This window comes from Lactuca serriola, chromosome 3, assembly GCF_051521515.1.
Source record: "Lactuca serriola cultivar US96UC23 chromosome 3, Lser_US96UC23_V15, whole genome shotgun sequence".
Classification (NCBI taxonomy): domain Eukaryota; kingdom Viridiplantae; phylum Streptophyta; class Magnoliopsida; order Asterales; family Asteraceae; genus Lactuca; species Lactuca serriola.
In genome coordinates, this window is record NC_136410.1 from 283,129,786 (window position 1) to 283,143,705 (window position 13,920).

The following is a 13,920-nucleotide window of genomic DNA, read 5'->3' on the forward strand; positions in this document are numbered from 1 at the left end:
TAACATCCCGAAATATCAAGAGTAGAGTTGAAGGGCTAAAAGAGTAAATTGGGAAAGAGCGACTCGGCGAGTCCATGGGTGGACTCGGCGAGTAGAGTTGTGACTTGGTCGCGTGTTAAGTAGCCGACTCGGCGAGTCAGTAAGATGGACTCGGCGAGTAGGCAATGAGTGGAGAAAACCCTAATTCTCGGGGTTGAGCCCTATATAAAGAACATAACACTCATTCCCCCAGCCTCTTTACTCATCCTCAAGTCCAGAAACCCTTAGCCTTCGTGTGTGAGTGATCATATTGCATTGGGAAGCTTGGAGAAGCAATTGTTGAGGAAATCTTGAAGGGTAGGAGGCTTGGAGCAAGGGACTTTACTTGGATTCGAGTTCCATTGCAGTTGGGGCGTTCTTTTGAGGTAATATTTCGTCCTTGGGCTGTTATTCTTATGGATTCATCATTATGGGGTTTGTGGGGAGCTTATCTTTTGGTGTTTTGGAGTTTAGACGTTAGATCTGAGGTTGCTACCTCAGATCTGGAATGGAGAAGGGTTGGAATGCCTGAAAGTCCCTGTGTTTGTGTGTGTAGTGAAGCTATCATGTCCCAAACCCTAGCCCTAAAGTGTTAAAGGACTAGATCTCTTTGGATTCACGTAAAGTTTGCCACTTTACGTGATGGATGGGTTGTAGGTGGCTAGATCTATGTTTTGAATCAATTGCATGGCCTGGAGTGCTTCTGTATGGATTCAGACCGGTGGTACTCGGCGAGTCACATGGGTGGACTCGACGAGTTGCTTGAAGATGAGCTGGAACTCGACGAGTTGGAAGAACAACTCGGCGAGTTGGATGAAGATGGCCTGGAACTCGGCGAGTTGTATGAACAACTCGGCGAGTAGGTTGAAGATAGCCTTAGACTCGGCGAGTCTTGTCGAAGAGTCCCAATATTTTCTGGTCGAGTCGAGAATCGGTGAGTCAAGGGATGACTCGGTGAGTTGTGTGCGAGTGGACTCAGATTTGTTGGACTCGGCGAGTTAGGTCGCAGATTGAGGGAAGTTCTGAGCTTGGGGACTCGGCGAGTCATCGGGTTGACTCGGCGAGTAGAGTCAGTCAGGGGTTGACTTTGACCTTGTCTTTAACCAAGGGTTGACCAGTGGTTTCCAAGGGCATTTTGGTAATTGTTGGTTATTGTTTTGAGTTCAGTGCTTTGTTATTGTCCAGTGGAGGAGTTCGTGTCAGTGGTCGGAGCAGCTTGGGTTATCTGTTCAGTCGGCAGTATCGAGGTGAGTTATCCTCACTATATCAACAGGGTCTACGGCACCAAGGCCGGCCCTTATCGGATTGAGATCCGGGTAGTTGTTGTTACGTTGTTGCTTTGATATGTTTGCATCCTGATAGCTAGGATGGTATATGTTAGAGACCTGATTGAGATCGGTATCCTGAGAGATAGGGTGATGCTATGCTAGTGACCTGTTAGGTCGGTATCCTGGTTAGGATGATGATATGTTATGTGACCTGTTTCATCTGCCTGTTGACTGTGAATTGCTATATGATTGTATGTATATGTGCACATGGTTGTTTGGAGTGGAGTTGGGTTGAGGCGGGTCCTGCTTTGTGTTGTAGGCCAAGATACCTAGGGCGGACCGGTTGTCCCGAAGGCCCAACGAGCGGTCCGGATAGGCTGTAGGCCCCAAGAGGGCGGACCAGACGTGCCGAGGCTCGGAGAGTGGACCAGGCCGACAGAAGGCCCGGTGCGGGCGGACCAGTCATACTGTAGACTCAGAGAGTGGACCAGGTGGATTGAAGGCCCGGTGCGGGCGGACCAATCACACTTCAGACTCGATGTATGTGGTTAGATTCGGAGAGTGGACCAGGTGGATTGAAGGCCCGGTGTGGGCGGACCAATCACACTGTAGACTCGAGGTTTATGGCTAGATTCAGAGGGTGGACCAGGTGGACTGTAGGCCGGTGCGGCGGACCAGTCACACAGTAGACCCAAAGTGCATGGTTGTTCTGTGATCGGATATGTTATGGCATGTTATGCGTGTATGGTATATGTGGTTGGTATTTTGGGGATATCTCACTAAGCTTTCGGGCTTACAGTTGTGGTTTTATGTTTTTCAGGTTCTTCAGGAGACCGTGGCAAGGCGAAGGCGTGATCGTACCGCTCCTCATGATTTTGTAGTAATGTGATTCTGGGAATACGCTAAATGTTTTGTATTGAAAACCTTTTTGTAATGATTAAATGGAATCGGGTTGTTTTTGAAAAATTTAAAATTGGTGATATTTTTCGGTTGTTACAATTGGAGGAGGTGAAAGAAGTATGATTTCCATGGGACATCGTCTTCATTTAGGAAAGCTTGTTTCAAGAGATTTAGGAAGATCATAAATGTCTAAACCAGACATCTTTTGGGAGATATTCAAGATAGTTGATCTAAAGTCCTTAATATGACACCCAATATGAAATATTAAGGCTAGGACCCAACAAACTATTTTATAACTTAGAAGAGGGATGTTGTAATCCAAGCGATAAAATATTTGAAGGTAGGTGAATGACGATTCACCAATTTCCACCAAGATAAACGAAATGTATTATTAGGTTTTAATTGGTTTTGAAACTCCTAGATCCTTGAGATTCATTGAACTGTTCAATGGCATGTTTCAATCTCGAGTGTGCCCTTCAGGCTTTGTGACTGGGATGTCGAGGATCACAAAACAAGGTGTGAAGTAACCATGCAAATTACTTAGTACCCTTAAGTGTTTACCCCTCAATCGATGTGTCGGTTAACCATTCACGCTCCATTGATACTATGATAAACATTAAGTTACCCTTTTCCTACCTTGTTAAATACGAGTTAGTGTGCCGGTTAACCACACACGCTCCACTAACCGACTTAAACAAAGTGCAAAGTGTAATTTCATGGATTAGCACCTTATTAACATTTTCCTAAGTAACTAAGATTGGGTATTAATAAAAGGTTTAGTTACTTAGTATTTATCATTAATACTTTTAATGAAGGGAGAATTCTAGTCCTTGTCCTACCAGTTCGGCTAACGACCCTCCATCGGTCAAGGAAGTGGTGGGTGAGAGTGGACACCCATTAAACTGCCATTTTATAGGTAGTAACCTTATACCCCCCCCCCCCCCTTATAGACCGGCTTCGTGAATGAGGCCTACTAACGGTAAGACTGACTTTACTCTTATACATATATATAAATATTATTAACTTATAATATTATAAAGTATAAGGGTTGAATTTTAACTTTTAAAATTCTAAGGGCTAACTTGGAATTAAAGTAATTATAAGTGAAAACTTTTCAAATTCCAAAACTTAAGGGCAAGTTTTGAAACTATTCAAAACTAATTAATTTCATAACTTATGTGTTTAAAGTAGTTTTAATCCAAAAACTCTTTAAGTTCCATAACTTGAGGACAAGTTATGGAAGACTTTAAACTAATAAAAGAATTAACTTATCTTTATTTTATAACTTATGGAATTAATTAAGGTTACACGTTTTATTACTTAATGAAGTGACTCTTGAACTTCCATAACTTGAGGACAAGACTCTTCATTTTTTGTAACCATTGCCAAGTTTTATGAGTTTTATGAAACTTAAATGTGACTTTTCATATAACTTGAGGACAAGTTACAAAAACACATTTTAGAATCAACTCTTAGATTAAAATGGATTGAAAACAACAATTTCACATAAATTCCTATTAATCTAAGCAACTCATAAGAACAAGATAATTCAAATCAAAATTTTCCATGTAATTAGTCTAAACCTTAAACTAATACAAAACATGAATCTATTGACAATTATCTTTGAAATTGGATTAGCATGAACATTACCACATCAAAAACAAGTTTATAAGTCTAAAAACATCTTAGGGTAATGCTCTTAGTCCAACTCCAGCTAAAACAATCGAATATATGTTGTATGGGGTCCAACTCGTCGAGTGCACGAACAAAATCGGCGAGTTGGATGCATTTTGCCTTGGACTCGGCGAGTCTGTTGGGCAGACAGCATAAAAACTCGATTTTTCAGCCAATTGTGCAAGTATAACAAGAAAACAAGCCTAGGCTCTGATACCACTGATGGGTTTTGAGCATTCTAACACTCCTAAGTGTACATGCAATCCTAAATACCTTGGATCTATGTTTTCTCTATTATACATGCAAATATGAACTTTCCAAGGTATTATCCTTATCTAGCATACAAAACAATGAATATAACAAGATAGAATACATACCTCTTTGATGTAAAAAGTCTTCATGAAGCTTGAGTGCCTAGTGCCCCAAGTGTGACACCTCAAATGGTTCACACAACATCAATTGCTTTTGGAATAACCTTGAGAAAAATGTAGAACACTTGAAATCGGCTAGCCCTTCTCTAAAATCATACTAGTGCCGATTTTGGTCAAGAATAAGATGCATATATAGTTAGGGTTACACCATGTAAACCCTAATTGACATAGCCTTTCATTTCCATGATCCATGGATACAAAAACACCATGGAGCATCCATGAAGCATCATATGGGTTTTAGCCCAACTAGATAATCCATGGAGCATTAGCCCACTATATAAGTATGGATGATTTATACAATCAACCCATATATTTAATTAGTCTTCTTTTGATCACTTAATTAATCCTAGATTAATTCTTGATCAATACTAATTAAATAATCTTATTAATATATTAGAACTTATAATGTATTAACCAACCTTAAGTGTTATTTCTCTCATTATAGTCTATCCAAATGCATGATGCCATGCAACCCAAATGGACCATGCCGGGTCGGGTCAAGTCTTACAATTATAGTTATGGACTTAGACATTAATCCAACAAAGATTGCACAAGTTCAATCCATATGACATGGGATTTGTCACTAACCTAGTCTTGTGATTATGGTTTTGACAAATTCACGTGGATAAGAACACATACACCATAAAATCTAAGGGTCATAAGGTTTCTCTCTGATTCATGAAAATGATAGCGAGGAAACACTTCCACCAAGTAGATTTTAAGTAAGATAGAAATTGAAATCTTTGCATTGTCAAAGTCGTTAGTGGAGCGTGCATGGTTATCCGACACACTAACATGGACTTATGAGAAATGGCAAAAGTCTAAACAATTGAGACTATGATTACGACATCCCTTTTCATAGTTCTGAAATTGTTTAGACACACCTGTGAGTTATCTAAAATAAGGTGTATGATATTGATAAAGTCTTATCAAAGCAATCTAGTATCAGAAATCTAAACTTTGGTAAGAAAGTCAATAAAGTATTGACTTCTAGAAGTCCATCTGTTTTCTCGATACATGTCAAAGCTAGTGGGAGCATAAGTGTTATGCTAATAATCATCATGTTAGTGGGAGCATGATAATTATGATAAGTATTGCAAGTTAGCAATGTTAGATATAGAAAACAAAAGTTTCAATTCATGAGGCTGCATGGGTTGAAAAAGTTGTTTTGTTATAATTAAGGGAGAGGAAATTATACTTCATGTCAATTCTAAAAAGCTTAGAGTGAGATTTTAAGCTTAGATTGAAATTTTAATCAAATTTAGTCAAGGATATATTTATATATGAATTTCATGTTAGAATGGCTCAACATAAGGAAATTCTATATATGGGTTCATTATTGGTGTTCTAAAATTCGATTATGATTACGGTATCCCTTTTCATAATCTGAATTATGAGAACTTGACAAATAGAAATGGAAATATTATAGCAAAAGACTGGTTTAGTCTTTATGTGAGACATCATGAATCGTGTCCCATATGCTTCGGATATAGGATCGATTACATGTGCTATATTCATCCTTTCTAAAATTTTCCAAATGCCTGTGGCATTAAGAAGGGAAAAGGTCTAGAACTGGATATGACTAAAACGATTAAGCAATTGTCGAGGACAATCTAAGGTTTACCAAAGATTGGTTGCTCAGGGATAGTTGGAAGTATAGTGTTAATTGTTGGAAGGATCATATTGACATATTCTGAAAAGAGGCAACTCTTGTTCAGAAGTGATAGTCAAAAGGGGAATGTGGAAATGATCCCATTGGTGGAAGTTGTTCAATAAATCTGTGTAAGATTAGGAAACTTAATGCAAGAAGGATGTTTCCAAGGAGTTGATCTCCTTTGTAATGCTCTGCAATGATTGTTGTCAAGTCTTTGTGACTTTGTGCATAATCATTACAAGAGAATCATTGCATATAAGTTTAGAATCTAACAGATTTCGGTAAAATGGCATGAATTTGGAATTCCTGCATTTGCCATAAGAATTCGGGAGTGTGAAATAAGAATCATTGAAAGTTTGGTCAATTGGTTTATTTCACAAAGTAAGGATCATAGACAAACATAGAGTGCATACTTGGTGTATGGCAAAGCTATTGTTTAGAAAAACATAGTGTACATGCTCGGAGCATGGGACAAGTATTGTTTTAATTCAAGAATAAAGCTGATAGCTGAAACAGTATGCAATGAATAATGTGTAATCATATGGTGATAAATAAAAGGTGTTTTATTTATGCTCATAGGTTTTGATACCATATTAGATTCAATTATTCTTATGTTTCATTTTGCATGTTTTGACTTCCAGAATAAACTAGGTTATTCTTCTGGAATGACTAAGTTATTCAAACCATCCACAGTCGGTCATATGTTGGAAGTAGATATGAATCAAAACTGTCATGGGTTGGCTTGTAGAGGTCCAAGTTGGTGGACAAAGTTGTGCTCCAACACTCATGAGTGCTCATAAGTTCTGAGTATTGGATTCAACCCGCGCTCATTGGAATCACTTCAGGGATTTTATCACGAGTGATCATGAGACGATAATATCTTATATTCTTCAAACCTAGAGATATGAGTTGTTACTATTAGTTGGTTGTACATTGATTGCACGAAAACGCATTCGGTAACTCAATGTTATAAAACGTGCCTTTGTGTATGATTCAGAAAGTAGTAGAACAAGCCATATGAGTCGAAGTTTATCCATTCCTTTTACCTTCGGGATAAAAACGATATATGTGGGCCCCTCGATGATTTAATGATGATACATGTGAGTGCTTTGCCAAGCCAGGACTGAGTTGATTTGTTCAATTAGTCAGTCGTCATAAATCGGAAATCGGGAAACAACAAATGGATAGAGAGAATGATTTTAATCCATGTCTCAGTCCATATGATATCTAGAATGGAGGAATATATTATCCCTTATCTAGTGGACAAGTCATTGACAAAGGTCAGAGTTCATCGACAAGGTCAGAGTTCGACAACGGCTTTTGAGAGCTACGATTGCCAGTTAGGTTTTGAAGTCATACTCAATAATAGTTTTAGACTTATCCAAGTGGGAGACTGTTGGATTAGTGTCTAAGTCCATAACTATAATTGGTATGTACTTGACCCGACTCGGCATGGTCCATTTGGGTTGCGTGGCCTCGGAACATTTGGATAGACCGTTTGTGAGAAGAGGACATTTGTGACATATTAATATATTATAAGTTCTAATATATTAATATGAAATCATGTTATTTAATTAGTATTGATCAAGAATTAATTTGGACTTAATTTAGTGATCAAAAGAGACTAATTAAATATATGGGGATTGATTGTGAAAATCGTTAATTCTTATATAGGTGGGCTTATGATCCAAGATTCCTTATGTTGGGTTTAACCCATGTGGTGACCCATGGATACTCCATGGAGGTTAAAACCCATGGAGCATAAGGAATGGGTAAAGTCATGAGTTACATGGTGTAACCCTAATAGCCACACTATATAAAGACCCCTTTAGCTCAAGAAATTGGCACTAGTGATACTTATATGAGGGCTAGCCAATTTGAGCATAAAGTGTCTTCTTTTCATGGTTATTCCAAATGTTGATGATGTTGTGTGAACCATTTGAGGTGTCACACTTGGGGCACTAGGCTCTCAAGCTTCATGGAGTTAAGCTACATCAACAAGGTATGTATTTCTATCTAGTTTATTATTCAAGTATCAAAAGATTGTATAATACCTTGGAATATTCATATTTGCATGTATAATAGAGAAAACATAGATCCAAGGTATTTAGGGTTGCATGTACACTTAGGAGTGTTAGAATGCTCAAAACCCAACAACTACTAGGCCTTTTAGGCCTAAAGCCTCAAGCTTTATGAAGCTTTGACCCGTCTTCATGTCCTAAACACCTTCTTAAGCTTAGTATTGGGTGTTTTAGGCCTAAAGCCTCAAGCTTTATGAAGCTTTGACCCGTCTTCATGTCCTAAACCCCTTCTTGAGCTTAGTATTGGGTCTTCACGAAGCCTCAAGCTTTATGAAGCTGGTACCTTAGATCTAGACACTACTAATCTCTCACAAGTTCGTGATTTACTGAGTATTGGGGAACTCGGCGAGTGCATGAGTTACACTCGACGAGTTGGGTCAGCTTTGACTGTTGACTTCCCTTGACTTTTGGGTTTTGGCCAACCTATGGATTTTGGAGGCCATCGAGGGGCGGAGTCTAGACCAGCAGTTCGAGTGTGGGATATATTGCTTTACTTTGCGAGGTGAGTCTTCTCACTATACTTACCTGAGTGGTAATACTGTGTGACCAAGGTCTTATTTGAGTTATTGACTATACTTACCTGAGTGGTAATACTGTGTGACAAGGGTCTTATCTGAGTTATCGACCGGAAGGTCTTATGTGCTTATACTGAGTTATGTGATATTATGCATTTTGTCTTTGTGATTTATGTTGTATATTATTCTGTGATTTTATTGAGTTAGGACGAGAGAGTCCAAACCGAGTCGTGAGACTGGAGGGTCCTCACTGAGACAATGGACTGGAGGGTCCAAACCGAGTCGTGAGACCGGAGGGTTCTCACCGAGACACTGGATTGGAGGGTCCACCCGAGCCGTGAGACCGGAGGGTCTTCACTAGGACACATGACCGGAGGGTCCTTATTGAGATATAACCATGAGATGCTAATTATTAATGCGTGGTATTTTGGAAAACTCACTAAGCTTCGTGCTTACAATGTTTGTGTAAAATGTGTTTCAGGTACATCTCAGAATCGCGGTAAGGCGCCGACATGATTGTACACACCAGCTTGAGATTATATTTTGAGGATTCTGGGATATTGTCAAACATTTTGTTGTCTTATGTCTTGAACAACTTATACATTTGCGTTTTGAGAAATGTGAGATTATGTTTTATGTGGTTTTAAAAATGTAAAATTTATTTGAAAAGTTAGAGTGTTACAAATTAAAAATGAAATTTTTTGTCTTAAATTTCGGGATGTTACAATATTGAAGCCGAAACATCAAATCCTAACTTTGAGAGAGAGAATGTTAGGGGCAAAGTCATTCTTGGATGTCATGTGTGCTTATCCTTTTGTTTGTGTGTAATGAATTTTCTTTTCTTAATAAGGAAGTGAGTGACAGTCATTTTATATAAGAACTTGTGAGAAATTAGTCTAATGAGAGAAATATTGCATGACTCACTTTGTAATCATTTCTAGACTAATGAGAGCTTAAAACGAGATTATTTATATTATTGTGTTCTTCGTGTTCATGATTCTGGTATGATTCACTTATTCACTAAATCATTTCATATTCAGGGGCAGATCTTATATAGACTAATGAATGAACCCCCCCCCCCCCCCCCCCCCCCCCCCTTATTTTTTGGCAAAAATAGTCCTTATACTTTAATTTTATACATATTAGACCCAAAAATATTTATGATAGTCTTCTTTATTGTTCAACATTTGTCATTGCGTTTGACAAGTTATGCGTGTAATCGATCTTGATCTTCGAGATAACCGTTACACATTTGAACCTAACAAATTAAAATTTGCTATGTAATTTTCATGCCATTTACGACGTGGACAACTATTCATTAAACCTAAGACTAAATATTTAATGTTTACAAAGATATTTATAATTTTTTTTTAATGATTTAAATTTGATTTTACTACTTTTGTTAGGAATGATAATACAAAACGTGGATGGTATTAAATTTGATATGTGAACCATTTAATTTTTGTCATATTCCGAATATATTTATTCGAAATTTTCATTAAATTGCATATAATACAAATTCTATCAATCCTCCGTACAAAATAGTAACACCACTACCCTGCAAATTTCACACCACTACACACACACAGCTCACCCCTACGCACCCACCACCCTTTCTTATAATTCACTGGTCTCCGTTCTTTCTGCTGCAGCGCCGCCCTGTGTGTCTCGGTAAACGTCCGCCGCCGTCACCGTTACAGCTTCCCGGCGGCGATGGCGGCCTAGCTCTACAACCCTTTCAACATCTCAATCAAAACCCAACTAAATTTTAAAAAGAAAAATGGTGGGTTTCTCCATGATTTTCCTATTTCATTCATTTCTTTATAATCCAATTTTGCTCATGAATCATCGAATTTTGCAGGTGGAATCATCGTCTTCTACAAAATTACCTCTGTGGCTTGAATCTTTACTCTCAGAAACGTACTTCATTCCTTGCATGATTCACGAAGACGCAAAAAAGAACGAGAAAAATATATTTTGTCTCGATTGCTGCGAAGCTATTTGTCATCACTGTCTCGATCTTCACACCTCTCATCGTCTTTTACAGGTTGGAATTCATAATTCATCGGTTCTAAAAATCAAATTCTCACAAAAAAAAAGGGTTCAATTCAAATTATTTTTACAGATACGGAGATATGTGTATCATGATGTTATAAGAGTCGGAGATGCTGAGAAGTTAATGGATTGTTCTTATGTTCAAGTGAGTTTAAATCTTACTAAAAATCCCATTTTTTTTTTTTGTGAATTATATGAATTGAAATTGTTTAATGGATCTTACTTCTTTTACAGGCGTACATAACAAATAGTGCTAAAGTTGTGTTCTTGAATCCAAGGCCACAAACAAGATCTTGTAGAGGAACAAGCAACAATTGCGTTAGTTGTGATAGAGGCTTGCAAGAACCACATCTTTTCTGCTCGATTTCTTGCAAGGTATATATCTCTTTATATGTAAATATTCATATTATTTTAATTAGGGTTTTTGATGTTGGTATATTTTCATATAATTAACCAAGAACGACTTTATTTTCACAAAGATTTATAAAAGATCAATTGTTTTACCTAATATAAACCAAAAGTTCTTTTCTTTTCTTTGTATTGATTATCAAGATTCGATGAGATCTTTTGCTTGGTAAATTGTGTTATCTTATGGGTGGCACAATTTTCAGAGGTCAAAGTCTTAGAGCAATGTGCAAATTTTCATTCTATTTCCTTTCCATTTCAAGTTTTATTTTACTAATTATTTTTCACAAATCTTGAATTTCTTTTCCCATTTTGGCTTTTCGTTTCCTCGCAGCCGCGTTTGAATTTTCTTGCATTATTTTCAAATTAGGTTTTTTTTGACGAAATAAGAAATAATCATTACATGTTCAAAGATTCAATGCACAATTTCGAATTTTGAAGGGAACCCTTTTGAGAGAATCTAGGCTTTTCATCTGGGTTTATGTTATTTTTCACGCAGATCAATCAGATTCTGAGAAGTGAAGGAATGATGTCGGAGTATCTATACGACTGTAAAGTTCTTACGCTGCCGGAGCTGGGTTCCGACGACTGTTTCATGACACCCGACTCGTTTCTTGAACCTTTTGTTTCTCTGAGGACGTCGTCAGGTTCAAGCGTCAGCTACGGCGGAGTTGATAGCCTGACAATTGCTTGCACCGCCACCACGGAGGTCGTGAGGAAAAAAAGAAGTTCAAAGTCGGCAATTCCGGCGGCGGCGCGTAAGCCGGTTACTCCGCCAGCGGTGGAGGTCACCACGAACCGCCGGAAAGGTATGCCATGTCGGTCGCCGTTTAATTGATGATTCCGTACGGTCGGGTACGAGTGGGGAGGGTGTCAAAGGATGGTGGAGGCGCACGAGTTAAATTTGAAAATTCGTATTTTACAAACAGGTCCTTTAGAATGATGGGTAATAACATTAGCACCTCCAAGTTTTGTTTATTACTCTTACACCCTTGTCGCTATTTAGATTATTGTACTAACGTGGGTTTAAACATTTAGTTTGTTCATTGATACCATCTAAAGTTGAGCTATGTTCACTAACTTCTATTTTTATGCCCTTTTTAGCAAGTTTGTTTTTTATTTTGGTTTTTGTCATATTTGTTGGAATTAATTAAAGATATAAATGATTATAGTTATCTTACTATTTGTAATGATCTTAACGAGTAATGATGTAAGAAACATGAAGAGTTGGTACGACTTAAAGTATAGGAAGATACCGATTTTTTTTGGTTGGACAAAATTAGGTATTTTAGACTTTATGTCATATCCAGTATTTTTAAACCACGGTTGAATTGGTTGGATTTTGACTCAGGAGAAAAAACCAAGTTAATTTCGAGTGGTTTCTGTTTAATTATAACCAAAATGAACTAAAGCTGATTTTTATATGAAAAGGTTGACTTGTAATCAGATTTTGTTATTTATCAAACTAGGTTATAACCCGTGGAAACCATGGTTCACAAAATAAAATTAGGTTATAACCCGTGAAAACCATAGTTCACAAAGTAAAATAATGTATAAATTATACCAATCGTGGAAAACACGGTTCACAAAGTGAAATGAAATAAAACTCTGATGACCAATGATGGTGGGCCTGTCGGCTGTGAATCATGGATTGGTGGAGAAAACAGAAATCCTCATAGACAACTCCGCATGAACCATTATTATACACCTAGTCAAAATTTGTTATCAGAATTAAGTTTATATATATATATATATATATATATATATATATATATATATATATATATATATATATATATATATATATATATATATATTAAATGACATATATAGCAATGCACTTTGATTTATTTGTGTATTATAGCATCCTACTTTCATTAGTTTCTATTACAACATTCTATTTGTTGCATTTAAGCTAGACATCATACTGTATATTTTCCTGTTATACCATTGTTTTTCAAAAGATCTACTTAAATATAGCCGGGCATCATATTTCATATTTTCCTAATAAAAACAATTAATAAATTATAAAGAGTTACAACATATAGTTATTTCAAATTAATACGACCATGTTGTACAATGAAATAAAAAATTAATTAAACTCAAGAAAAAACAAAGACAATCAATTATAGAAATAATATTGTTTTATTTGAAATAAGTGTAAACCAACTAAAATACCGACATACTTTGATGTATTTACCTATAATAACAAATATTCAACAAAATAAAGTACAAAGAAATATTATAGTCAATGCAAGTAAGATGCTTTAATACTTCAAATAAAAAAAATAAACTTTTTGGAATTTATTTTATTTAGTGCAAGACACAAAAAAATACTAAAAAAATCCAAATAAAACAATTTTTTGTATTTATTTCATTTATTACATGATAAAAGAAAACAAATAAACAAATATATAAAAAGTTTGTGTATATTTACAACAAATAGCAAAAAAAAAAAAACAAATATATAAAAACTTTACCTATTTAGAGGAAGTAACAAAAAAAAAGAATGTTTGGTGCTCTTTATTGCAAATCACACCGGAAAAAAAAGGAATAAAAAGATGATTTAATCGATAATTAGAATGCAAGAATCAAAGAAAAACAAGGAAATTGATATAACATGCAAAAATATCTTTTAGGCATTAATCTCATCTACCGCAAGTGAAAAAAATAATAATATAAATAATTAATTAAAGTTTGTCACTATTTACAACAAAGGAATAGGAAGAATAGAAAGTAAGATGCTATAATAACCAACTTTTTAAGAGTAATTATTATTTTTGGAACGGCAACAAATTAAAAAAAGAACCAAAGACCAGTAGCAAGTTGGACCAACACAATGAGTTCAAAGCATAAACAAAGATTACAATAACATGAGATTCAAACAACACCAAGTTGTCAAATAGTTAAAGCGAAACA

The 13,920-nt window shown here is 36.3% G+C and overlaps 1 protein-coding gene across 1 annotated transcript; it reads left to right on the plus strand.

Moving 5' to 3' along the window:
* The first annotated feature begins 10,074 nt into the window (after positions 1 to 10,074).
* LOC145094926 (protein RGF1 INDUCIBLE TRANSCRIPTION FACTOR 1-like) lies at positions 10,075 to 12,081 on the plus strand. Its single transcript, XM_079032902.1, has 5 exons — positions 10,075 to 10,324; positions 10,403 to 10,588; positions 10,667 to 10,741; positions 10,831 to 10,971; positions 11,501 to 12,081. The coding sequence occupies exons 1-5, from the start codon at positions 10,322 to 10,324 to the stop codon at positions 11,837 to 11,839; spliced, it is 744 nt and encodes a 247-aa protein (XP_078889028.1). The 5' UTR covers positions 10,075 to 10,321; the 3' UTR covers positions 11,840 to 12,081.
* The last annotated feature ends 1,839 nt before the right edge of the window (positions 12,082 to 13,920 follow it).